The 24724-nt window shown below is 25.6% G+C and overlaps 6 protein-coding genes across 6 annotated transcripts; all 6 read left to right on the forward strand.

The window, feature by feature from the left end:
- Positions 1 to 2493: 2493 nt before the first annotated feature.
- LOC124957207 lies at positions 2494 to 4013 on the forward strand. Its single transcript, XM_047514044.1, has 6 exons — positions 2494 to 2564; positions 2701 to 2826; positions 2948 to 3038; positions 3205 to 3341; positions 3742 to 3874; positions 3963 to 4013. Exons 1-6 carry the CDS (start codon positions 2494 to 2496, stop codon positions 4011 to 4013), a joined length of 609 nt encoding a protein of 202 aa, XP_047370000.1.
- Positions 4014 to 5184: 1171 nt separating this feature from the next.
- On the forward strand, positions 5185 to 8640 carry LOC124957208. Its single transcript, XM_047514045.1, has 11 exons — positions 5185 to 5254; positions 5339 to 5422; positions 5517 to 5683; positions 5817 to 5936; positions 6109 to 6226; positions 6391 to 6643; positions 6766 to 6891; positions 7149 to 7239; positions 7415 to 7560; positions 8258 to 8390; positions 8502 to 8640. Exons 1-11 carry the CDS (start codon positions 5185 to 5187, stop codon positions 8556 to 8558), a joined length of 1365 nt encoding a protein of 454 aa, XP_047370001.1. The 3' UTR covers positions 8559 to 8640.
- A 2428-nt stretch (positions 8641 to 11068) lies between these two features.
- LOC124957209 lies at positions 11069 to 11806 on the forward strand. The gene is made up of 3 exons (XM_047514046.1): positions 11069 to 11230; positions 11462 to 11581; positions 11681 to 11806. Exons 1-3 carry the CDS (start codon positions 11072 to 11074, stop codon positions 11804 to 11806), a joined length of 405 nt encoding a protein of 134 aa, XP_047370002.1. The 5' UTR covers positions 11069 to 11071.
- Positions 11807 to 11935: 129 nt separating this feature from the next.
- On the forward strand, positions 11936 to 13457 carry LOC124957210. Its single transcript, XM_047514047.1, has 6 exons — positions 11936 to 12126; positions 12203 to 12328; positions 12423 to 12486; positions 12668 to 12804; positions 13172 to 13304; positions 13374 to 13457. Exons 1-6 carry the CDS (start codon positions 11987 to 11989, stop codon positions 13422 to 13424), a joined length of 651 nt encoding a protein of 216 aa, XP_047370003.1. The 5' UTR covers positions 11936 to 11986; the 3' UTR covers positions 13425 to 13457.
- Positions 13458 to 14974: 1517 nt separating this feature from the next.
- Positions 14975 to 17309, forward strand: LOC124957379. The gene is made up of 8 exons (XM_047514375.1): positions 14975 to 15108; positions 15492 to 15609; positions 15697 to 15955; positions 16083 to 16208; positions 16309 to 16399; positions 16487 to 16632; positions 16996 to 17128; positions 17198 to 17309. The coding sequence occupies exons 2-8, from the start codon at positions 15492 to 15494 to the stop codon at positions 17246 to 17248; spliced, it is 924 nt and encodes a 307-aa protein (XP_047370331.1). The 5' UTR covers positions 14975 to 15108; the 3' UTR covers positions 17249 to 17309.
- A 1272-nt stretch (positions 17310 to 18581) lies between these two features.
- Positions 18582 to 23498, forward strand: LOC124957211. Its single transcript, XM_047514048.1, has 13 exons — positions 18582 to 18740; positions 18875 to 18994; positions 19118 to 19235; positions 19323 to 19581; positions 19676 to 19801; positions 19902 to 19992; positions 20092 to 20237; positions 20602 to 20734; positions 22304 to 22458; positions 22560 to 22769; positions 22872 to 22997; positions 23276 to 23314; positions 23426 to 23498. Exons 1-13 carry the CDS (start codon positions 18582 to 18584, stop codon positions 23496 to 23498), a joined length of 1755 nt encoding a protein of 584 aa, XP_047370004.1.
- The last annotated feature ends 1226 nt before the right edge of the window (positions 23499 to 24724 follow it).

Genomic DNA, 24724 nt, shown 5'->3' on the forward strand with positions numbered 1-24724 from the left:
AGAACGATTTTTCGCATTTCCACCACGTATTGAGAATTTTTAATTACTCGAAAAAAATGTCTCATTTCTTGAAACGATATTTGTATTTTCGATTTAATTAGATACACTTATGATATTAATTAAAGAAAAAATGATTATGTAATAATATTTATCAAATATTATATTATAATCGTTGAATTATATTAATTATATTCAACCATTAATTATATTAATCAATTTAATTATAATTAATATTATTATACTAGTATCAATTATATTAATTATATTCATAATTAATACATGAATAATAATTATTGAATAATTTTCTTTTTTTTTTTTTTTCTTTTCATTTTTATATTTTATATATATATATATATATATATATATATATATATATATATATGATTGCAAAGATATTGAATCACCCTCTTTTTCCCCCCATTCAAAAAGTTTTTTTTTCCTTTTTTTCTTTTTTTTTTTTCTTTTTTTTTTTAATTTCAAGCGATAAAAAGATACGACTATTAAAATTTGCTCGAATCAGCGCAAATACTTTTTTTTTTTTTCCAAAATGCACAACGTATTAAGCATCATTCGACGATACTTCTTTTTCATCTATTTACGAAGAAATCAAAAATGTATTAATTGCGAAACGAAATAATTGATGAATTTTATATATATAAAAAAAAAAAAAAATAAATAAATAAATAAATAAATAAATAAATAAAATAAAAAAGAATAAAAAAATATCAATGATATTGAAATCCTTGGGGGAAAAAGAAATGAAGGATCGAAATAGTTCAATCGTTTTGAACAATTTATTAAAAATTTATTAAAACAATTAGAACAATTTATTAAAAATTTATTATAACAATTTATTAAATATCTTGAAAAAATTTATTAATATAAAAATCAACGCTCTCAAGTTTCAAGCGACTTACCCTGCAGAATTGTTAGCTCCGACTGTACAAACGATTCCTCGAATTTTTTCATTGCTGACGTATTAAGCATTATAATTCGAATTTCTTTTTTTCTTGCTGAAGTCCTCAAAACAAAACAAAACAAAAAAAAAACCCGTCCGTCACGTTCGAGTGACAAAAGTGAACTGATGAAAAATGGAGCGATAAGATGGACGGGGGAGGGGGGGGGCGGTGGTTGTGCTCGCAACGCGCATGCGCTTGCGAGAGAAGGGATGAAGTAATTTACGATGCAAGGATGGGGTATAAAAAAAAGAAAAAAAAAGAAAAATGAAATAAATAATTGTTGAGAAGTGAGACAGATGTTTAATTGCATAATACTGCAACGTCAATCTAAAGAAGGTATAGAATTTTATCAAAATATTATAAATATCGATTATACGACAATTATTGAACGTTTCTTAAAATTATAAAGAGTTTTGTAATAGATCAGAAATGATTAAAGGGATGATTGATTAAACGTAAAGGTTTGAGGTCAGTCGATATTAGACAGTCATAACAGAAGGAAGTATGCTTTTGAAAGAGAAAGATTATATTGACAACGAGTATTATACTTACAATCGTTTATTATTTAAACTTCTTGGATTATGGAATTATCAAACGTCTATTAAACAATTGATTTACGTTTATTTTATCAATTTTTTATTAATCATTGTATTAATGGAAAACGTTAAGTATCGATTATTATATTATTTATCTATGGATTAAATTATCTTTTAAATTATTTTGAATGAGCCTAATTTGATTTCTTCTTTATTTTTTTATTTATTTATTTATTTATTTTTTCTTTCTTTTATTCTATTAAATATCAAATAATATAATGGACGTTGTATGTGTTTAGATTTATGCTCTGATGATGTCCGAACGAAAATTAAAATCTATCATCGAATTATTGGAAAATATTTTGCCATTAATATGCTTTATGTCATGTTATTACAATCTTTTACTCAATGGCACAATTGTTCGTATTTCTTGAGAGTTATATTTCATTGGTTTTATCTTTTTTTTTTTTTTTTTTCTTTTGTTTTTTCTTTTTTTTTCTTTGTCCAATTATAAACGACACACACACACACACACACACACACACACACGCTCGTGTTATTTTTAATGAACGAATTGATACGATTTACGTACGAATTTTAGATGAAGAAAATTCTTTATCGCATGAAATGCGATTGGAATGATTTAGAGAATAAACCGGAATTAATGATATTGAAAAAATATGCCGGTAAAAGTAGATTTTGTACAATAATGATAGCAGGTTCGTCAATATGTAAAAGAAAAATTTTATTAAAAGTAAATTATAGAAATATATTATTATGTCATATAATTATTAATTTTTATATTCACAGTTTCATTTTATTTATATATTATACTTTTGATATTTCCATCGTTGTTAAGTATATTTCAATACAATATTGGTGCTATTAATCAAAGTGAAATAATATTACCAATTTATATTGATTATTTCACGAAAAGTAAAATGCATCATTATCATATAATATTTATTCAATATTTAATTATTCTCGTCACATGTACAATGGGAATTGCTAATTATTCTATGTTCGTTGCAATTATACAGCATACATGTGCATTGTTTAACATAATCGAGTAAGTAATAAATATGAACATTGAGAATATTATAAAAGAGAAATATTTTTTTCTTTTGCTATTTTTTGTTTTCTTGGATTTTCTTTTTTTTTTTTTTTTTTTTTTTTTTTTTGTGAATATCGTCGAACTATTACAGATGGAGGGTTTATGACAGATTTAAAAAATATTCGCATAATTTCCATTATGTCGATCATTATACTGACTTAGTCGAGGAAACTGAATGGTTAATCGGTATCGTAAAATATCGTAATAGCATAATCGAGTTTGTATCACATTTTACTATCTATACAATATATTAACTGTTAATATGATTTATTAATTTTGTAATTGTTAACATTAGAATATTTATTTATTTATTTATTTTTTTTTTATTTTATATCAAGATTCGTCAATTTGATAAGATCGTTTTATGAAACAGTTTATCTGTTCGAAGTGTTATTGGCATCGATAGTCATCATGATTGATTATTTTTACGTAAGTATGGATATGTGTTAAAATAATTTTCAATTTTTTTTTCTCTTTTTTTTTTTTTTTTTTTTTTTTTTTTTTTTTTGAGAAATATAATAATTGAGAAATGGAGTGAATTTTCGTTGAATTTTTTCTTCTTAATTTTTTTTTCTTTTCTTTTTAGATATTTCAGATACTTTCTTTTAATTTGAATGGAACTGAAGGATTAACAAATATCTGTTATGTTATTGGATCTCTCTTCGTGATATACATTTATTATTATCTTGGACAAAAATTAATTGATCACAGTGAGAATGTGTTTAAAGCATTGTAAGTATAATATATTCAATTGGATATAATATATAATATATTCGATTAATTTCGTGCGCGCATTTTTCGTCAATATTATGAATATAAAAAAAAAAAAAAAAAAAAAAAAAAAAAAAAGAAAAAAAATGCCTCGTAGAAAATTCTCACAATGGCATTGGCTGAAAGAAATTTTGTATAAAAAATATCTTGTAAGGTTTGAATTGAACGAAATCATGAATTGGATTTTTTTTTTATTTGGCGGAACAAAAAAAAAAAAAGGAAGAGAACCTACGACTTTTTTTTTTTTTTTTAACAAGACGAACGAATTTCTGTACAAACACAAGAATTTTTTTTTTCAAATATCCAACATTATTTCATGTACATATAAATTATATATATAATCAATTGATTTCTTTTACAGCTGTCAAATACCGTTTTATTCGTTATCGGCGAAAACGAAAAAAATATTACTCTTTTTGATAATGAGCAGCATGAGAATATCTTATTTATCATTGGCGGGAGTTAAAGAAGTATCAAATGATTTGTTTGCTTCGGTAAAAAAAAAATTTTTTTAGGAATAAATGTATGTACTTTATGGAGAAACATTAAGAAACTTATAATAATCGAAATATTTTTTAATAGTTAATGCGATCATCATTTTCTATCGCTATGGTATTCTATAATTTACAATGAATTTACTGGAGTATAATATTATATATTGATATACGAATACAATTGTAACTGTGATATTTTATTTATCAAAATATCAATCGCAGGAAACAATTATTTTCAAAATTCTTGATATATATATATATATATATTGGATAGAGCTAATATTTATCGTCTCTTTTTGATAAATTTCATTATCGATTAATTTCATTAATATTATTGATATTATGAATCATTGATTGAATCATTTTAAATAAAATATTTATTTTAAATAAAATATTACATAATTATGTAATAGCGTTATTCTATAAAATTAAAGAAAACACATTATCAATATATGTGAGGATTTATATTATGTGATTTTTTTTCTTCTTTTTTTTTTTTTTTTTTTTGATAAAGTGTAAAAATTTGAAAAATTATGGAAAAAGGATTCAGGCATACGATCGATTCAAGGATTCAAATTATTCAATTGATTTCAAGGATTCAATGAATTCAAGCATCAATAATCACGTTCTAGAAAAAAAAAAAATATATATATATATATATATATTTGTGAAATGAAATTATATAATAAATGTCTGATTCAATATTTAAAAATTTTTTTTCCAATTTTCTTTTCAGCAAAAAAAAAAAAAAAAAACAATTTCCTCTGAATTAAATCATTTGCAATTTCGTATTATTATTTATATTATTTTTTTAATTTAGAAAAATTACGGCAATTGAAATTATTAAAAAGAACAAAAAAAAAAAAGAAAAAAAAAGAAAAAAGAAGAAAAAAGAAGAAGCATGCTGTACTTTTATTCAAGGAAATATCGTTGAACTTGAAATTTCGATTAACAAAAAATATTGTTCTTTATTAAAAATTCACATTGATACGATTTAACAATTTTCCTATATATATTCTGTCGAGAAATAATAATAACACTGTCCTGTATTATGTGATTCATCCGAACATACGTATGTTCGTTTAGATATATATTAAAACATTGAACGATTATTATTTATCACATTTGTAAAAAAATTCAAAAATTTCAGATAATATTGAAATATAAAGTTGACGTGTTAAGTACTAACGAGGATTATTTTTTTTGTTTCTTTTTTTTTGTTTTGTTTTGTTTTTTTTTTTTTTTTTTGCGTTTGCTAAAGTCGAGGACACGTCCGACACGTTCGAGTGACAAAACTGTACTGCGTGAGAATGGGACAGTCCAAAGGGGTGGATTCGCAACGCGCATGCGCTCGTCGCGAGAGAAGGGATGAAGTACAACGTAAGAACGAGATAAGGAAAATAATATAATTGATGGAAAATGATACAGGTGTTTAATTGTATAATACTGTTCATCGATGTAAAGAAGATATAGAATCTTATAAATATTATGTAAGTATCGATTGCATGACAATTTCTGAAGGTGTTTATAGAATTGAATTATTAAAACGTATTATTAGACGAATACGAACGATAAGAATATTTAATGAATTTCGATAAATGTAAGGGATTTGATGTTAGTCGATGTTAGAAAACTGTAACAGACAGAAATATGGCATTGAAAGGGGAAGATTATATCGATCAAGAGTATTATGTTTACAATTGTCAATTTTTTCGACTTCTCGGTTTATGGGAATATCAGAGATCGCTTAAGCAATTCTTTTACGTTTGTACGATTAATATTTTTATAGCCATTGGATTATATCAACAGGTAAATATCATTGAATTTGTGAATTATTTCAATTGATTATAGTTTTCGAATAATATTGATCCCCTTTTTTTTTTTTTTTTTTTTAAAGCTTCATTTAATATAAAAATAATATCGTCGATTATTTAACTTTCAGATTTATATGCTTTTGACGTCAAAAGGACACATAAAATCGATCACTAAATTATTGGAAATTACATTGCCTACTTTATGCTTTGGATCTTGTTATTACAATTTATTATTGAACGGAGTAATAGTTCGTATTTGATTGAAAATATATTTTTCTAAATTTTCCTCCTTCTCCTCTTTCTTTTTCATCCCCATCCCATCTTCCTTTTCACCACCTTTCCTCCCCTCTATCCAATTATAAATTACTCGTACGAATATTACAATTAATCAATTTGTAAAAGTATGTATAATTTTTTCAGATGAAACAAATTATGCACCGTATCAAATGCGATTGGGACGATCTAGCGACTAAGCCCGAATTAATAATATTGAAAAAATTTTCCCAACTGAGCAGACTGTGCACGATTACTATTGCAAGTTGGCAATATAAAATAAAAAATTGTATCCCCGATAAATATTCATTATATATTAATTAATCCATACTTATTTCTCTCTCTTTTTTTTCTTTTTCTTTTTTTTTTTTCGTTTTGTTTGTTTGTTTGTTTTTTTTTTTTTTTTTTTTTTTTCACCTTACATTTCAGTATGTTTCTATCTTTACATAGCATTTTTGGTATTTCCATCGTTGTTATGTAACATACGATATATTTATGGTGCCATAAATGAAACCGAATTATTATTACCAATTTATTATGACGTTAAAACTCAAATGGTATATTACATGGAACTTTTAATGCAATGGATTAATATAACCATACTCTGTACAGTTGGTATTGCTAATTATTCGATGTTCATAGCAGTTATACAGCATGCATGTGCACTTTTTAATATTATCATGTAAGTAATCAATTACGATGAAATTCATTTGAGATATTGTGTAATGGAAAAATTGTCAATTCAAAAGTATATATATATATATATATATGTAAGCTTGTAATAATCATGAAGTTTTGTTACAGATGGAGAGTAAATGAAAGATTTAAAAAGGAATCACATGATTCTTATCAATCAAGCATGAAAGCTGAATTAATTGAGGAAAATGAATGGATAATTGGTATCATACAATTTTATAACAACACGATTGAGTTTGTATAATGATTTTATTAAAACAAATTTTTTTTTTTATTTATCGAATCAATCGTCGATATAATTTATGTTTGATGAAAAATTACATATATATATATATATATATATATACATAAGGTTGGAAACTATGAAAGGGGCATTGAATGAAAATAAATAACTAAACGAAAATGCCCGTTTCATAGTTTCCAACATAATATATATATATATATGTATATATGTATTGAAATTTTTTTTATCCCTTTTTTTTTATTTCAAGATTTGTCAATTTAATTAAAGAGTTTTATGAAAGGAGCCACCTCTTCGAAATTTTCCTGGCCACGATTTTTATCATGATAGATTATTTTTACGTGAGTATTCATTCGAAAAAGATAAATGAGTTAAAAGACTTGTCAAATATTTCAATTATTATTATTAATCATGTTGATGTAGGACAAGGGAAGATAAATGTTAAAAATTTGTTTTTCTTTTTCTCTTTTTTTCTTTTTTGTTTCTTTTTTTTTTTTTTTTTTTTTTTTTTTTTAGGTACTCCAGATACTTTCTTTTGATCTAACTAACATCGAAAGATTGACAAATATGTGTTACATTGTTGCATCGTTATTCTGTATATATGCATACTTTCATTTTGGACAAAAATTAATTGACAACAGCGTCAACGTATCAATGGCATTGTAAATATTTGTTTACTTCTTCATAATTTTTTTCTTTCCTCTTTTTTTTTTTCGTTTTTGTCCTTTTTCTTCTTCTTCTTCTTCTTCTTCTGAATTTATAATCTGTAATTTTTTCCTTTTTTTTTTTTTTTTTTCATGCGGATTATTATACTTTAACCCGAGTACTGTCACATCTCCAAATAATTTTACAATTTGTGCAATTGTGATTTGTCAATTTGTGCAATTGTGATTTGTCAATTTGTGCACCGCACGATTCCAAGCATTTTGAACGGTCCGTCATTCGTACGGAATGAATAATTTTTTCTTGTCTTTTTTTTTTTTTTTTTTTTTTTTTTTTTTTACTTCAAATTAATATATTAAAGTATATTCTTCGAAGCTTCAAAAATAATAATAAAATATATGTACGTAAAAAAAAAAAAGGAAAAAAAAATTCCATAAATCATGCAACGCGCAATTCCGATACATTTTATGTGCTACGTATGTACATTTTATATAAACATATTATCATATATATATATATATATTGATAATTTTTGAAAATTCGTTAATATTTTCGTAATAAATATAAATGAATAATTATTCTTTAATAATATTCATTTCAATGATTTCTAAGAATATATATATATATATGTATGTATGTATTATATGTAATTAATTAATTAATTAATTAATTAATTAATTAATTAATTTTTTTCAGCCGTCAGATACCGTTCTATGTTTTATCATTGAAAACGCAGAAAGTATTGCTCTTTTTGATAATGAAGAGCATGAGACAATGTAATCTTACAGTCGAAGGAATGAAAGAAATATCCCATTATTTGTTTGCCATGGTAAAATTTATTTTATTTAATAAATAGAAAAAAAAACAAATATATATATATATATATATATTTTTTTTTTTCTAATAATTATTTTATACTAATACAAATCTTTCTCAACAGATAATGCGCTCGTCATTTTCATTCGCTATGGTATTCTATAATTTAAAACAAATTTAACGAATGATAATATATTATATATGAACTTTACATGATCTAACAGAAATATAGTACAATTGTAGTATTTTTCAATATTTCGAAATATTTAATTACACGAGAAAATTTTCGTTCTTAAAAAAAGAAAAGAAAAAAGAAAAAAGGAAAAGTAAAACACAAAAGCAGAGGAAAAAGAGGAGAGAAAGAAAAAGAAAAAAAAAAAAAAAAAAAAAAAAAAAAAAAAAACGAAAGGAAAAACGAGTTAACACTTATTTATATGTTAACATTTATTAATAAACTTTTACTGATTATCAAATTTTCTTTATTAAATCGTCTCGTTCATCAATTTTTTTTCATATCGATCGAAATAATTTTTCAATGAATTACGATCGAAAAGAAAATATTCCAATAACATTAGGAATTTGAAATACATCATTTTAATCCCTTTTTCTTTTTTCTTTTTTCTTTTTTCTTTTTTTTTTTTTTTTTTCATCGATTCAAAGGATCATCAGTAGTTTTGAAATTTTTTTTACGTTCAATCAAAAAATATAATCGTGAAATTCTAATTAAGTTTTGGAACATTCATTTTATGTTATAATCTATTTTGATTTGAAAAAAAAAAAAAAAACAAAAAAAGAAAAAGAAAAGGATACAATTGTTTTACAATCGTGCTAAATGATATATACTTATTTCAAAATAAATCGTGATCCAATCATTTTGTTACATTAGATAGATAACATCGTTTAATTGGAAAATATTCTTAGGATTTGTTTTTAATAATAATGATCTGCAAGTCATGTAAAAAGGAAAATGATATTCACCAAAAAAAAAAAAAAAAAAAAGAAAAAAAAAAAAGGAAACACCTTCAACATCTTCAATATTTATCGATAGAATCGTTCAAATATTCTCGAAAAATATCGTCACCTATGAAAAACTTAAAATAACGCTGATTTTAAATGACTCAGCCTGTAGATTTGTTTGCACGAAAAAAAGAAAAGGAGGAAGAAGAAGAAAAAAAAAAAACAAAACAAAAAAAGAAAAACGAACAATCGTTTCGATCGATATTAACATCGAACGAACATTTGTTATATAATTGTTAACGTGCAAATGATATATCATAATTGAAGACTATAACGTTATCCTCGATGATTGATAAATGTCTATTAATTTCAAAAAAATAATTAATTGAATCATTAATTATGATATTATTAATTGATTGAATAATTTTTTGTTTTAATAAATTAACAATTATGCAATTATTATAATTTGAAATTATAAATTACGTGAATAATAATTATAAAAATATTATTGATTTAGATTTGTGCAAACTTATATGATGCATTTTTATAATGATATGTTAAACTTTAAGGGAAGATAAAGAAATAATTTTTTTGAAAAAAAAAAAAAAATATATATATATATATATATATACTTGCAAAATAATTCACTTCGTAAATATTTTGTTTTTTTTTTCTAATTTTAAAGAAATAATAAAAAAAGATTTGCATCGATCAGTAATTATGAAATAGCATTAATCAGTAATTTATTTTTTCGTAATTCCATACGTAATAAATTATTTACAATTATTTACAATTTTTCTTATTGTTTACAATTTTCCTTTTTTTCTTTTCTTTTTTTCTTCTTTCCTTTTCTTTTAAATTTAGAAAAAAAAAAAAAATAAAAAAAACTAAAGTAATTGGTATTATTGAACAATAAAGGAAAGAAAGAAAGAAAGAAAGAAAGAAAGAAGGAAAGAAGAAAGAAAATAAAAATTATGCAATATTTTCGTTTAAAGAAAATATCTCACAATTTAGAAAAATAAACGATACGGACATAATATTTCATTCACTGTTACAAAATTCCCCTTTGAAATAGTTCAACAATTGTTTTAACAATATATTCAATCGAAAAACAATAATAAACATTTTGTTAAGTATTAAATAACTCACCCTACATAATACCCGTACATACTAACATACGTTTTATATTTAATATTAAAAATTGAACGATCATTAATTATTACACATGTTAACGTTCAATTGATAGAAATATAATATTGATTTGTAATAACTTAAACGTAATAACTTAACGATACATTTTTTTTTTTCTGAACTCAAGGACACGTCCGTCAGGTTCGAGCGACGAAAATGAACTGCGTGAGAATGGGGTGATCCGTGGTGGTAGTGGTGGGGGGGGGTGGGGAGGGGGTGGGGAGGGGCAGGGTGATTGGGTGGGTTGGGTTCGCAACGCGCATGCGCTTGCAAGAAAAAGGGATGGAATATTTTACGATGTAATAAAGGGGATGAAATAATAATCGGGAAATAAGACAGGTGTTTAATTTTATAGGGAAAATTATTGAAGTATAATACAAACGTTATATTCTAATATCGATTGGAAGATAATTTTCCAAAGGTATTATCAAATTGAATTATTCAAAGATTAATAAATGTTGTTTTAATTGGAATATTTAATGAAGGTTTAGTTGAAATGTGTAGTTCGTTGTCAATCGATGTTAAAAAGTCAGAACAAACGGAAGTATGGATTTGACGGAGGAAGATTATATCGACAACGAGTATTATACTTACAATCGTTTATTATTTAGAATTCTTGGATTATGGAAATATCAGGGATCGTTTAAATATATGATTTATGTTTGTTTCATCAGTCTTACGATAATTATTGCATTATTCGAACAGGTAAGCTTTATCAATTTATTTTTACGTTGAATTTATTTATAAAATAATGAAATAATAATGAATAATTGGATGTACTATTAAAAAAAAAAGTATATGACAAATATATATATATTTTTTTTTTTTTTTTTTTTTTTTTTTTTTTTTACTAAATGTTTAATTATATTACGATTCTTTTCTTGTTTTTCTTTCTTTTTTCTTTTCTTTTTTTTTGTTTTTGTTTTTTGAATTTAGATTTATCTTCTTTTCACGTCAAAAAGAACGTTAATCGTGATCACCAAATTATTGGAAACATTCTTGCCTACGTTATGCTTTGGATCTACTTATTACAATCTCTTGTTGAATGCTGCCATTGTTCGTAATTAATGAAAAATAATTTTTTCTTTTTTCCTTCATATTCCCGTTTGTCATTAGAATAATTAATATAAACGAAATGATATATTGAGTTTTCAGATGAAAACGATACTTCATAGGATTAAATGTGACTGGAATGATTTATCGAATAAATCGGAATTAATAATATTGAAAAAATATGCAGATGTAAGCAGAAATTGTACAATTATAATTGCAGGTAAATAATCTAACGCGATTATATAAATGAATTTTGATTATTAATTGATCCTTTTATATTATGTTTCAGTTTCTTTTTATCTTTATATAACTTTTTTAATTTTTCCATCATTTTTACGTAACTTACAATATATTATCGGTATAATAAATGAAACTGAATTGATAATACCAGTTTATATCGACTATTTCATGAAAAATCAAATGTATTATTACTTCATTCTTATCATCGAATATGTAATTATAATAATCGTCTGTATGGTAGGCATTGCTAATTATTCCATGTTTATTGCAATTATACAGCATGCTTGTGCACTTTTTGACATCGTCGAGTAAGTAAATCATTAATCATGATACGAGTATTATGTAAATGAGTTTTGTTGTGAATTTACAATTGATTTATTTCAGATGGCGGGTCAATGAAAGATTTAAAAAAAAATCACACAATTTTTATTATGCCATTAGTAATAATGAATTAAACGAGGAAAATGAATGGATAATTGGTATAATAGAATTCTACAAAAATGCAATAAAGTTTGTATCTGATTTTACGATCTTTTATTATTTATAATATTTATAGTTGACTACATATTGACATTAGAATATTTCTTTTTTAAATTCTCTCAAGATTTGTCGATTTATTGAAATCATTTTATGAAACAATTCATTTGTTCGAAGAATTATTGATATTTGCATTTATTCTGATAGATTATTTTTACGTAAGTAATATTTTTTTATTAAAAAAATAAAAAATATATATAATTTTCAATTACATATATATATATATATATGTGTGTGTGTGTGTGTGTATATCGTATCGAAAAATGTCAAATTTTATATAATCGTAAAAGCGTAAAATTTTAGTTATTTCAGGTATTTTCTTTTACACTGAATAAAACAGAAGGATTAACAAAGCTCTTTTATGTCATTGGATCTTTTTTCGTAATATATGTTTACTTTTATCTTGCACAAAAATTAATTGATCACAATACCAACGTATTTTTAATATTGTACGTATTTTCGTTTTGTCCCAAGATGTGTCCAATAAGTTCTTACTGTTTCTATTACATATCAAATATATTTTATTAGATAGCTCGTTTATTATTTAGCTCATTAAATCATTAGATTGAAACAGCACAAATATAATTTTTTTTCCGCCTTTTTTTAATGCACCATTTAAACTCAAAAGAGCGCATGATGCGAATTGAATTAATTCTCTAATTATTTGACGAAAAAGATAAATTTGACATATTTTTTCATATTTGTTGAAATCGTACGAACTTAAGGATCAATCAAAAAATTATTTTCTATTATTCGACCAATCAGTTGCCACGAATATGTAGATATGTTTTATATTAGTGATATTAATTTTTACAGCTGCGAAATTCCGTTTTATTCGTTATCATTGAAAACACAAAAATTGTTACCCCTTTTGATAATGAAAAGCATGAGACAGTGCAGTTTATCGCTGACGAGTGCGATAGTGGTATCCCATGATCTATTGGCGACGGTAAAATATTTATTAAAAATAGATATTACGTTTTAACATTTTCTAATAATTGAAACTTTTTTTTAACAGTCAATAAAGAAGTCATTTTCTTTCGCTGCGGTATTGTTTAATCTGCGATGAATACAATCGAAGATAATTTTATATAACATTTGGTCATTGTATTGCGTTATAGAATGCATTATAGTAATGAAATATAATTGTTTTTTTGATAGCAGCTGGTAATTATGAAAATTAAATTCTCTAATAGAAAATTGATTTCGCATTCCAATTTGTGTATTCAGTATTTTTTCTGTTTTTTTTTTTTTATTTTTTTTTTCTTTTGAGAATATCGAACGTCTTTAGTTAGCCAATGAAGGAAATATTTTTGAGAATAATTAATTTGAATTAAAAAGAGAAATTACAGCAGCAAAAAATCAACGAATTCAAACACAGAATATTATAATTACAATAATCATAATAATAATAAATAGATAAACGTTTCTCGGATTTGATGTGCATTGAATGTGATTATAAAAAAAAGTATCCCTCCCCCCCCCCCCCAAAAAAAAAGGAAAAAAAAAGAGAAGAAAAAATATGGAATTACAAGAATCGACTTTAAAAATGCATACTAATCTTCGTAACGCGAAGAATTCACGAGTTACAAAAAAGTATTTAAATGTTCCTTGAATTAAAATTTGAAAAATATTTAAGAAACTCTCGTGATAATTCAATCAATTGCATCCTATATTCATTACGATCTATTTACTAATGGACACCCTGTATGTACGTATATATATATATATATATATATATATATATATATATATATATATATGTATATAGAAATGATTATACAAGAGAATAATTATGATTGTCTGTAATTGTTTAAAATAAAATTTTGAAAAATTGTTCACAACGATAACTTCGATTCTCTTATGACATATTTATTTCAGAATTAGAAACGATAAAAAAAAAAAAAAAAAAAAAAAAGAAAAAGAAAAAGAAAGAAAAACATTAGAAATAATAAAAAGCGTGGTCTTGATCATTCTTTTTTCTTTTTTTCGATTAAACTCGAAAAATAAAGTTGGCCTGAATTAAGAGACTTACCCTTTACATTTGTTCGTATAAATAAACGAACATTCGTTTAAATAGTTATTCACATTGACGGAATATTTCTTATATGCTTTTTAACGTGCAAATTCTAAGAAAATAATCTTAACTTAATCATGAAGTACTTAAACTATAGTTTATTGAAGTGTACGATATCTCCGTCAAGGTCGAACGACGAAAGTAAACTGCACGAGAATGAGGCGATCCAAAGGGGTGGATTCGCAATGCGCATGCTCCTGCAGAAGAAGGGTTGAGGTATTGGAGTACGCAAAGAAAGGAGTGAAAAAATGAAATGATTGGTGGGAAAAAATACATGTGTTAAATTGGATGAAATTGAAACGGCAAAAAAAAAGAAAAACAAGGGGAGAAAGCTATAAAAACTATGGAAATATTTTACGAGAATTTTCTATTTTATATTTGAAGAAAATTTCTGATCGTCTAATCGAATTGAATTATTTAGTATTCACTTGAAGTGGGATGATTAGAATAATTAATGAAGATACGCTTGCGTGGGGTTGAAGATAATCAATGTTGGAGGATCTAAATAGTCGGCAATATGCTTTCGAAGGAGGATGATTATATTGACAACGAGTATTATACTTACAATCGTCGATTTTTTCGTTTAATTGGATTTTGGCAACGTCAGACGTCATATAAGAATAAAATTTATATTTTTTTCATTAATTTTATCCTATTATTAGGATCATTCGAACAGGTATTCGTCATTGAATTTATTTCTATACATTTCTTTTATACGATACATAAATATAATAAATTATGGAGAGAATGGATTTAAATACTATGGCATATTGTTTATTATGTATAAATAATATTTTTCATTTTTTTTTTTTTTTTCCCCTTTAGATTTATTTTCTTTTCATGTCTGAAAGAAAATTATCATCTATCGCTAAATTATTGGAAACGGTCTTACCTACTTTATGCCTCGCATCCTGTTATTATAATATATTATTGAATAAAAAAATTGTCCGTAATATTTGACAAATAATTATATTAACTTTTTTTTTTTCTCTCCCACAATAATCATATTTCTTATATTTATGATAATAAATTTTAAATCGTACTATGTATAAATTTCAGATGAAGAAAATACTTTGTCGTATTAAGTACGACTGGGATGTCCTTACAAACAAATCAGAAATCTTGATATTGAAGAAGTATGCTGAAATTAGTAGACTTTGTACTATAATAATAGCAAGTGAGTGCATATAATTATAATTTGGAATATAGAAATCTTTTATAGAAATTTATTAACAAATTTTCATTTGTCCATTATCCCTTACAGTCTGGTTTTATCTTTATATTACATTTTTAATATTTCCATCATTTTTAACTGTGTTTCAATACGTTTTTGGTATTATAAGTGAAACGGAATTATTATTACCAATTCATGCTGATTACTTCCTGAAAAACTTAATGATTTACTTCACTACGCTTACACTCGAATACATAATTATATTAATAGCGTGCACTGTAGGGATTGCTAATTATTCCATGTTTATAGCAGTTATACAGCATGCTTGTGCACTTTTTTCCATCGTTCAGTAAGTAAATCAATCATGACGATATAAATATATTCAAAGAGGAAAAAATATTTTCACTATTTATTTATTAAAAATATTTTCTTTATTTAATTATGATTATTTGCAGTTTATTATTGATTTATTTTAGATGGAGGGTTAAACAAAGATTCGAAAAACGTTCACATAATTCTTATTATGTCAATGTTGAAAGTGAATTATTAAAGGAAAAGGAATGGATAGTTACTGTCATAGAATTCTATAAACACGCGATCGAGTTTGTATCTGATTTTACGTGACCACGTGTTTATTGTTTCCAAAATTAACAAATGATTAAATATTGATAATACAGAATTTCTTTCCTGATTTCTTTCAAGATTTGTCGATTTATTAAAATCTTTTTACGAACTCATTCATCTTTTCGAAGAATTATTGTGGTTTATATTTATACTGGTTGATTATTTTTACGTAAGTAATGTTTAGGAATATTAAAAAGAAATTTAATTTTTTAATTATAGAATCCGTATCAAAAAGTGTCGAGAAATTTTTTCTTAGCTATTTCAGATATTTACTTGGACTCTTAATTGGACCGATATAATATCAAAGCTTCTATACATTATTGGTTCTTTATTCGTAATATTCGTTTACTCCTACCTTTCACAACAATTGATAGACCACAACGTTAATGTATCTATAATATTGTAGGTATTTCTGTATTGCCAAGTGGTGTCCAATAAGTTCTTACTGTTTCTATTACATATCAAATATATTTTATTAGATAGCTCGTTTATTATGGCCCATTAAATCATTAGATTGAAACAGCACAAATATAATTTTTTTTCCGCCTTTTTTTAATGCACCATTTAAACTCAAAAGAGCGCATGATGCGAATTGAATTAATTCTCTAATTATTTGGCGAAAAAGATAAATTTGACATATTTTTTCATATTTGTTGAAACCGTACGAACTTAAGGATCAATCAAAAAATTATTTTCTATTATTCGACCAATCAGTTGCCACGAATATGTAGATATGTTTTATATTAGTGATATTAATTTTTACAGCTGCGAAATTCCGTTTTATTCGTTATCATTGAAAACACAAAAATTGTTACCCCTTTTGATAATGAAAAGCATGAGACAGTGCAGTTTATCGCTGACGAGTGCGATAGTGGTATCCCATGATCTATTGGCGACGGTAAAATATTTATTAAAAATAGATATGACTTTTTAACATTTTCTAATAATTGAAACTTTTTTTTAACAGTCAATAAAGAAGTCATTTTCTTTCGCTGCGGTATTGTTTAATCTGCAATGAATACAATCGAAGATAATTTTATATAACATTCGGTCATTGTATTGCGTTATAGAATGCGTTGTAGTAGTGAAATATAATTGTTCTTTTGGTAACAGCTGAAAATTAAATTCTATAATAGAAAATTGATTCCACATTCCAATTTGTATTTTTAGTATTTTTTGTTTGTGAATGTCGAACTTCTGTGTCTTGACAATAATAAATGGACGTTTCTTCTGCCATTATTTTTATTAAAAAAAAAAATTATGACAGAAAAAAGTGACGAATTTAAACAGTATATAATAATAATAATAATGATAATAATAATAAGAAATTTCGGTGAGCATTTCTCATATATGATATGAATTGAATATTAGTATTGTTATAAAAATATACAAAAGAAAATAAAGAGATAACAAGGATCAATTACAAGCTAAAAAAGGTATTTTAAGCTTCGTAACTTGAGGAAAACGTGAGTAACTTAAATCGTATTGAAATACAGGTTGAATCAGAGTTTTGAAAATTTTTGTTAATAAACTTTCTTGACAGTACAGCCAATTGCAATGAATTTAATTGACCATCTGTTTACTGACATACATTCTGTATGTGCGTATACACATGTATGTATATATTATGTATGAGAGAAATAAAGTACATGGAATAATTATTATTATCTGTGTTCTTTTATAATATGATTTGAATACCTGAAAACTTCAAGTCAATCTTTTCTGTTTCCAAAAAATTCCAAAAATTGAATTGATAAGAATTATTGTTCTAAACATTTTCTCGATTAATAGAATAATAATGTTGATCTGATTTAAGTGACATTTGTATATATGAACATACGAAGACTCGTTTAAATAGATATTAACATTTAACAAACATTTGTTATCCAATAGTTGACATACAAATGATAACACTATAACGTCAACGCGTGAAATACTTAAACTTTATTTTATCGAAGTGTACGATACGTCCGTCAATGTCGAGCGACAAAAGTGAACTGCGTGAGTATGAGGCGGTCCGAAGTGGTGGATTCGCAACGCGCATGCTCCTGCGGCAGAAGGGTTGAAGTAATTTACAATGAAGAGAAAGGGTAAGAAAATGACATGATAGCTAGGAAGAGAAACATATGTTAAATTTTATAGTATCGAACGGCTAAAAAAAGAAAGCCATAAGAACTACGGAATCATTTTACGGGAATATGCTATTTTTTATTTCAAGCAAATTTCTCGGCCTTGAATCGAATTGAATTATTAAATGTTCACTGGAAAAGGGATGATTAGAATAATTAATAAAGGTACGCCTGCGTGGGGTTGAAGACAATCGATGTTGAACGACCGCAGCAGACGTCATTATGCTTTCGAAGGAGGAAGATTATATTGACAACGAGTATTACACTATGAATCGTAAATTTTTTCGTTTAATTGGATTGTGGCAAGGTCAGACGTCGTCTAAGAACATAGTTTATATTTATTTCATTAATTTAATACTAACATTTGCATCAATCGGGCAGGTAAACATCGTTGAATTGATTAATGTTTCATTCATTTATACATTTGAGGATAGTAAACTATGGGGTGAATATATTCAATAATATGACATATTTATGTATTAAGTATTAATAATATTTTATATTTGTTCTATTAGATACAACTTTTGTTCACGTCAGAAAGAAATTTAATGTCAATCGCCAAATTACTGGAAACGGTTTTGCCTACATTATGCTTCAGCTGTTGCTATTGCAATCTATTATTGAATGATAGAATTGTCCGTTCTGCGTTAATACAAAATTTTCCTCTTATTTTCTTTACTTTTTTTTTTTTTACTCTAAACGATACATGTTTGCAACATTATGATAATTAATTTAACATAACTACCTAATAATTTCAGATGAAGAAAATTCTTTATCGTATTAAGTCCGATTGGGATGACCTAGCAGACGAATCCGAACTAATGATAGTGAAGAAATATGCTGAAATTAGTAGAATTTGTACAATAATAATGACAGGTGAGTGAATGTATTATATATACGGAAAATATAAATGTGCTCTAGAAATTTAATAATTTATTTTCATTTGTGCTTTTTCCCTTACAGTCTGCTTTTATATTTATGTAGTATTTTTGATATTTCCATCATTGTTAAGTGTGTTTCGGTATGTTTTTGGTGATATAAGTGAAACGGAATTAATATTACCAATTCGTGCTGACTATTTCTTGAAAAACCTAATGCTTTATTATATCGGACTTATAATCGAATACGTAATTATTTTAGTCACGTGCACGGTAGGAATTGCTAACTATTCCATGTTTATAGCAGTTGTACAACATGCATGTGCACTTTTCTCCATTGTCCAGTAAGTAAATCAATCATGGCGATGTAAGTATACTGCAAGAAAAAAATCTTTTCACTATTACGTATTATTACATCTTATTATGTATTTATTTTAGATGGAAGGTTAAACATAGATACGAAAAACTTCCACATAATTCTTATTATGTCAAGGTTGAAAGTGAATTGGACGAGGAAAACGAATGGATAGTCGATCTCATAAAATTCTATAAAAGCGCGATCGAGTTTGTATTCCATTTTACGAACGTACGGGTTCACTATTTATAAAATTAACAATATATTAAATGTTAATAATACAGATATTCATTTTTGATTTCTATCAAGGTTTGTCGATTTATTAAAATCTTTTTACGAATCCGTTCAAATAATCGCAGCATTATTGTCGTTTACATTTGTCCTTGTAGATTATATTTACGTAAGTAGAAAGGTATATACATATTCGTAGATATTTAAAAGAAATTTAATTTTGAAAAATATACTCCGTAACGTGAATTATCGAGAAATTTGTTTTCAGTTATTTCAGGTATTGTCTTTTAGCCTTAACCGAATCGAAGGAATTGAGAAGCTCCTGTTTATAGTTTGTTCTATGTTTGTAATATACATTTATACTTACGTCGCTCAAAATTTAATGGATCACAATGCTAACATATTTTTAATATTGTAAGTATTGCTATTACGTTATGACTGGTCCAATAATTTCGTGTGGTTTCAATTTCATCTTGAATATACGTATAATAGATAACTCGTTGACTTTGTTGCATTATATTATGAAAAGGTGACAGAATAAATACAATATTTTTCCGACAGATTCCGGTCCATCGTCTGTACCTACAAAGATCATGAATTGAACAAAATCTCTAATTTTAACTTTTCATTGGGCTAAGATGATAAATCTGAATTTTTTCATTATTGATCGAGACCGCACGATCATAAGGATCGATAAAAAATTATTGTCAATAATCTGGCCGATTTATTTTCCCGAATATGTAGATATTTTATATATATGCGATATTAATTTTTACAGTTGCCAATTTCCGTTTTATTCGTTATCTTTGAGAAACCAGAAATTGTTACTTTTCTTGACAATGTATAGCATGAGGCTTTGCGGTATATCCCTGATGGGCGCAGTGTTTATATCCCATGAATTATTCGCAAAAGTAAAATATTTTCTGAATCATTATATAGCTATGACATGAACTAAATGTCATATACTAATCGAAATCTTTCTTTCTAGGGTATCAGTAAGTTATTTTCTTTCGCTATGGTATTGTATAATCTGCAATGAATTTAATAGGAACAGATATGATATTATTGATGATTACAATGTATTGCGATCATACGAATACATATTTGGAATTTATAATATTTGGAATTTGTTGTTGTTATATGAATAAATGCTATTTGTATATTACCATATGACATTTTTGCTCCACTATTTAATATCTTTTATCATTAGCCAATCGCAGGAGCGTGGTTTCTTTTTTTTAAAATATTTAAATATATATTTAAAATATTTTAAATTACAATGAAAAAAATTATTGAACATGAGTGTATAAAGATGTAAACGTTTTTTACGTAGGACGTAACAATTAAATTGTAATTAATATTTCATAATATGATGTAACTTCGACCGTATTTATTTTTCTTTCATAGATTCAAAACTATCGAACATATTTAATTTGCTAGATTTTTTTAATTGACTCACCCCGTACATTCACTCGCACTTATTTAGAAACGATCGATTAATGTTAACTAAGATCGTACATATTCGAAACAATCTGTCAATGTGTAAATGATAAGAAGTATTAAATCAAATTTAATTCCGTTGAAGCGGACGACGCGTCCGTCGTGTTCGAGCGATGAAATTAAACTACGTCAGAATGAGCCGGATCAGAGGGGTTGGTTCGCAACGCGCATGCTCCTATGGAAGAGGAGTTGGAGTACTTTATAATGCAAAGAAGGGATATGAAAATTGACATAATAGCTGGTTAGAGATACATGTGTTAAATTGTATGGTATTGAACGACTGAAGGAAGAATGCTATAAGAACTATCAAAATATTTTATGGTAATTTTCTATTTTTTATTTCAAGAAAATTTCTAATTATCGTATCGACTTGAATTATTAAATATTCCCTTGAAGAGGAATGATTAGAATAATTAATAAATGTACTTTTGCGTGGGGTTGAACTGAATCGATTTTGGAGAGCTATAGCAGACGTCAATATGTTTTCGAAGGAGGAAGTTTATATCGACAACGAGTATTATACTTACAATCGTCGATTTTTTCGTCTAATAGGATTATGCCAACGGAAGTCGTTTAAGAATAAAATTTATATTTGTGTAATTAATTTCATCCTAGTTTTTGCATTATTGGAACAGGTATTTGTCATTCAATTGATTTGTTTACAATATATTTATAAAATTCTTAAATATAGTAAATTATGGAATGAATATATTTAACACTATCATACAATATTTATCAATTATAAATATTATTTTTCATTTCTTCCTTTAGATTTATTTTCTCTTCACGTCTGAAAGAAAATTAATGTTAATTGCCAAATTATTGGAAACAATCTTGCCTACATTATCCTTTGGTTTCTGTTACTATAACATATTGTTCAATAATAATATTGTCCGTAGTGAATTGAAATTAATTACATCTTTGTTTATTTTTAATGACTCATGCTCTTATCGTTTAACACTATAATGTACTAATTTCAGATGAAGAAAATACTTTATCGTATGAAATTCGATTGGGATGAATTAGCGAACAAACCAGAACTAGTGATTCTAAAGAAATATGCTGAAATTAGTAGACTTTGTACAATAACAATCGCAAGTAAGTGGTTAACATTATATACGGAGTATCAGAATGTGTTAGAAAAAATTTATTAATTAATTTTAATTACTGTTTTTTTTTCCTTACAGTCTCCTTTTCTCTTTATATTGTATTTTTTATATTTCCATCATTGTTAAGTCGGTTTCGTTACGTCATTGGTTCTATAGGAGAAACTGAATTAATATTGCCAATTCATATTGATTATATCATGAAAAACCGAATGCTTTATTATATCGGGCTTACAACCGAATACGTAACTATATCAATCGTGTGCACAAAAGGAATTGCTAATTATTCCATGTTTATTGCAATAATACAGCATGCTTGTGCACTTTTTACCATCGTTCAGTATGTAAATCAATTATGACGATATAAATATATTCAAAGAGGAAAAATATTTTCACTATTACCGTTTTTTTCTTGCGGTTTATCATCGATGATTTATTTTAGATGGAGGGTAAAAGAAAGATTTGAAAGAAGTCCACCTAAGTCTTATTATTGCAATGGTGAAAGTGAATTATTAAATGAAACGGAATGGATTGTTGTTGTCATAAAATTCTATAAACACGCGATCGAGTTTGTATCTGATTTTACGTGATCACGTATTTATTGTTTACAAAATTTACAATTGATTAAATATTGATAATACAGAATTACTTTTCTGATTTTTTTTGAAGATTTGTCGATTTATTAAAATCTTTTTACGAATTCATTCATCTTTTCGAAGAATTATTGTGGTTCATATTTATACTGATTGATTATTTTTACGTAAGTAATGTTTATGTATATTAAAAAGAAATTTAATTATTAATTATAGAATCCGTATCAAAAAGTGTCGAGAATTTTTTTCTTAGTTATTTCAGATATTTACTTGGACCCTTAATTGGACCGATGTAATTGCCAAGCTTCTATACATTATTGGTTCTTTATTCGTAATATTTGTTTACTCCTACCTTTCACAACAACTAATAGACCACAACGTTAACGTATTTATAATATTGTAGATATTTCTGTATTGCCAAGTGGTGTCCAATAAGTTCTTACTGTTTCCATTACATATCAAATATATTTTATTAGATAGCTCGTTTATTATGGCCCATAATCATTAAATCATTAGATTGAAACAGCACAAATATAATTTTTTTTCCGACTTATTTCAATGCACCATTTAAACTGCAAAGAGCGCATGATGCGAATTAAATTAATTCTCTAATTATTTGACGAAAAAGATAAATTTGACATATTTTTTCATATATGTTGAAACCGTACGAACTTAAGGATCAATCTAAAAATTATTTTCTATTACTCGACCAATCAGTTGCCACGAATATATAGATATATTTTATATTAGTGATATTAATTTTTACAGTTGCGAAATTCCATTTTATTCTTTATCATTGAAAACACAAAAATTGTTACCCTTTTTGATAATGAAAAGCATGAGACAGTGCAGTTTATCGGTGATTGGTACGATAGTGGTATCCCATGATACGTTTGCAACGGTAAAACTACTTATTAAAAATATATATTGTTCTTTAACATCTTCTAATTATTGAATCCTTTTATAACAGTCAATGACACAGTCATTTTCTTTCGCTATGGTATTGTTCAATTTGCAATGAATTTAAACGAAGAGGATAATATATGGTATTTGGTTATTTTATTGGATTATAGAATGCATTATGTTAATAAAGTATTATATAATTGTTTCTTTGTTATTAGCAGTTTGTAATTATAAGAAATTAATTTCTACAATGGAAAATTTATTCCACATTTTAATTTGTATTTTCAGTATTTCTTTTTTTCATGAATATCGAACGTCTGTGCCTTCTTGATAAATAATACAGGTTCGAAAAATTAATTTTTATATGTTAATTTTTATAGTATCGAACGGCTAAAAAAGGAAAAACAATGGAAGAAAAAAATTGACGAATTTAAATAGAATATAATAATAATAATAATAATAATAATAATAATAATAATAATTATAATAAATGTTCGTAAACATTTCCCAGATATTAAATGGATTGAATATTATTGTTGTTATAAAAATATGCAAAAAAAGAAAAATGAAATTACAAGCATTCATTACAAGCTAAAAAATGTATGTTAAGCTTCGTAACTTGAGGAAAACGTGAGTAACAAAATCGTATTGATATACAGATTGAATTAGATCTTCGAAAATTCTTGTTAATAAACTTGCCTGACAATGCAACCAATTGCAACGAGTTTAATTGTCCATCTGTTTATTGACATACATCCTGTATGTGCGTATAGAAATGTATGTATATATTATGTATGAG

Source organism: Vespa velutina, chromosome 25, assembly GCF_912470025.1.
Source record: "Vespa velutina chromosome 25, iVesVel2.1, whole genome shotgun sequence".
In the NCBI taxonomy this organism is placed as follows: Eukaryota; Metazoa; Arthropoda; class Insecta; order Hymenoptera; family Vespidae; genus Vespa; species Vespa velutina.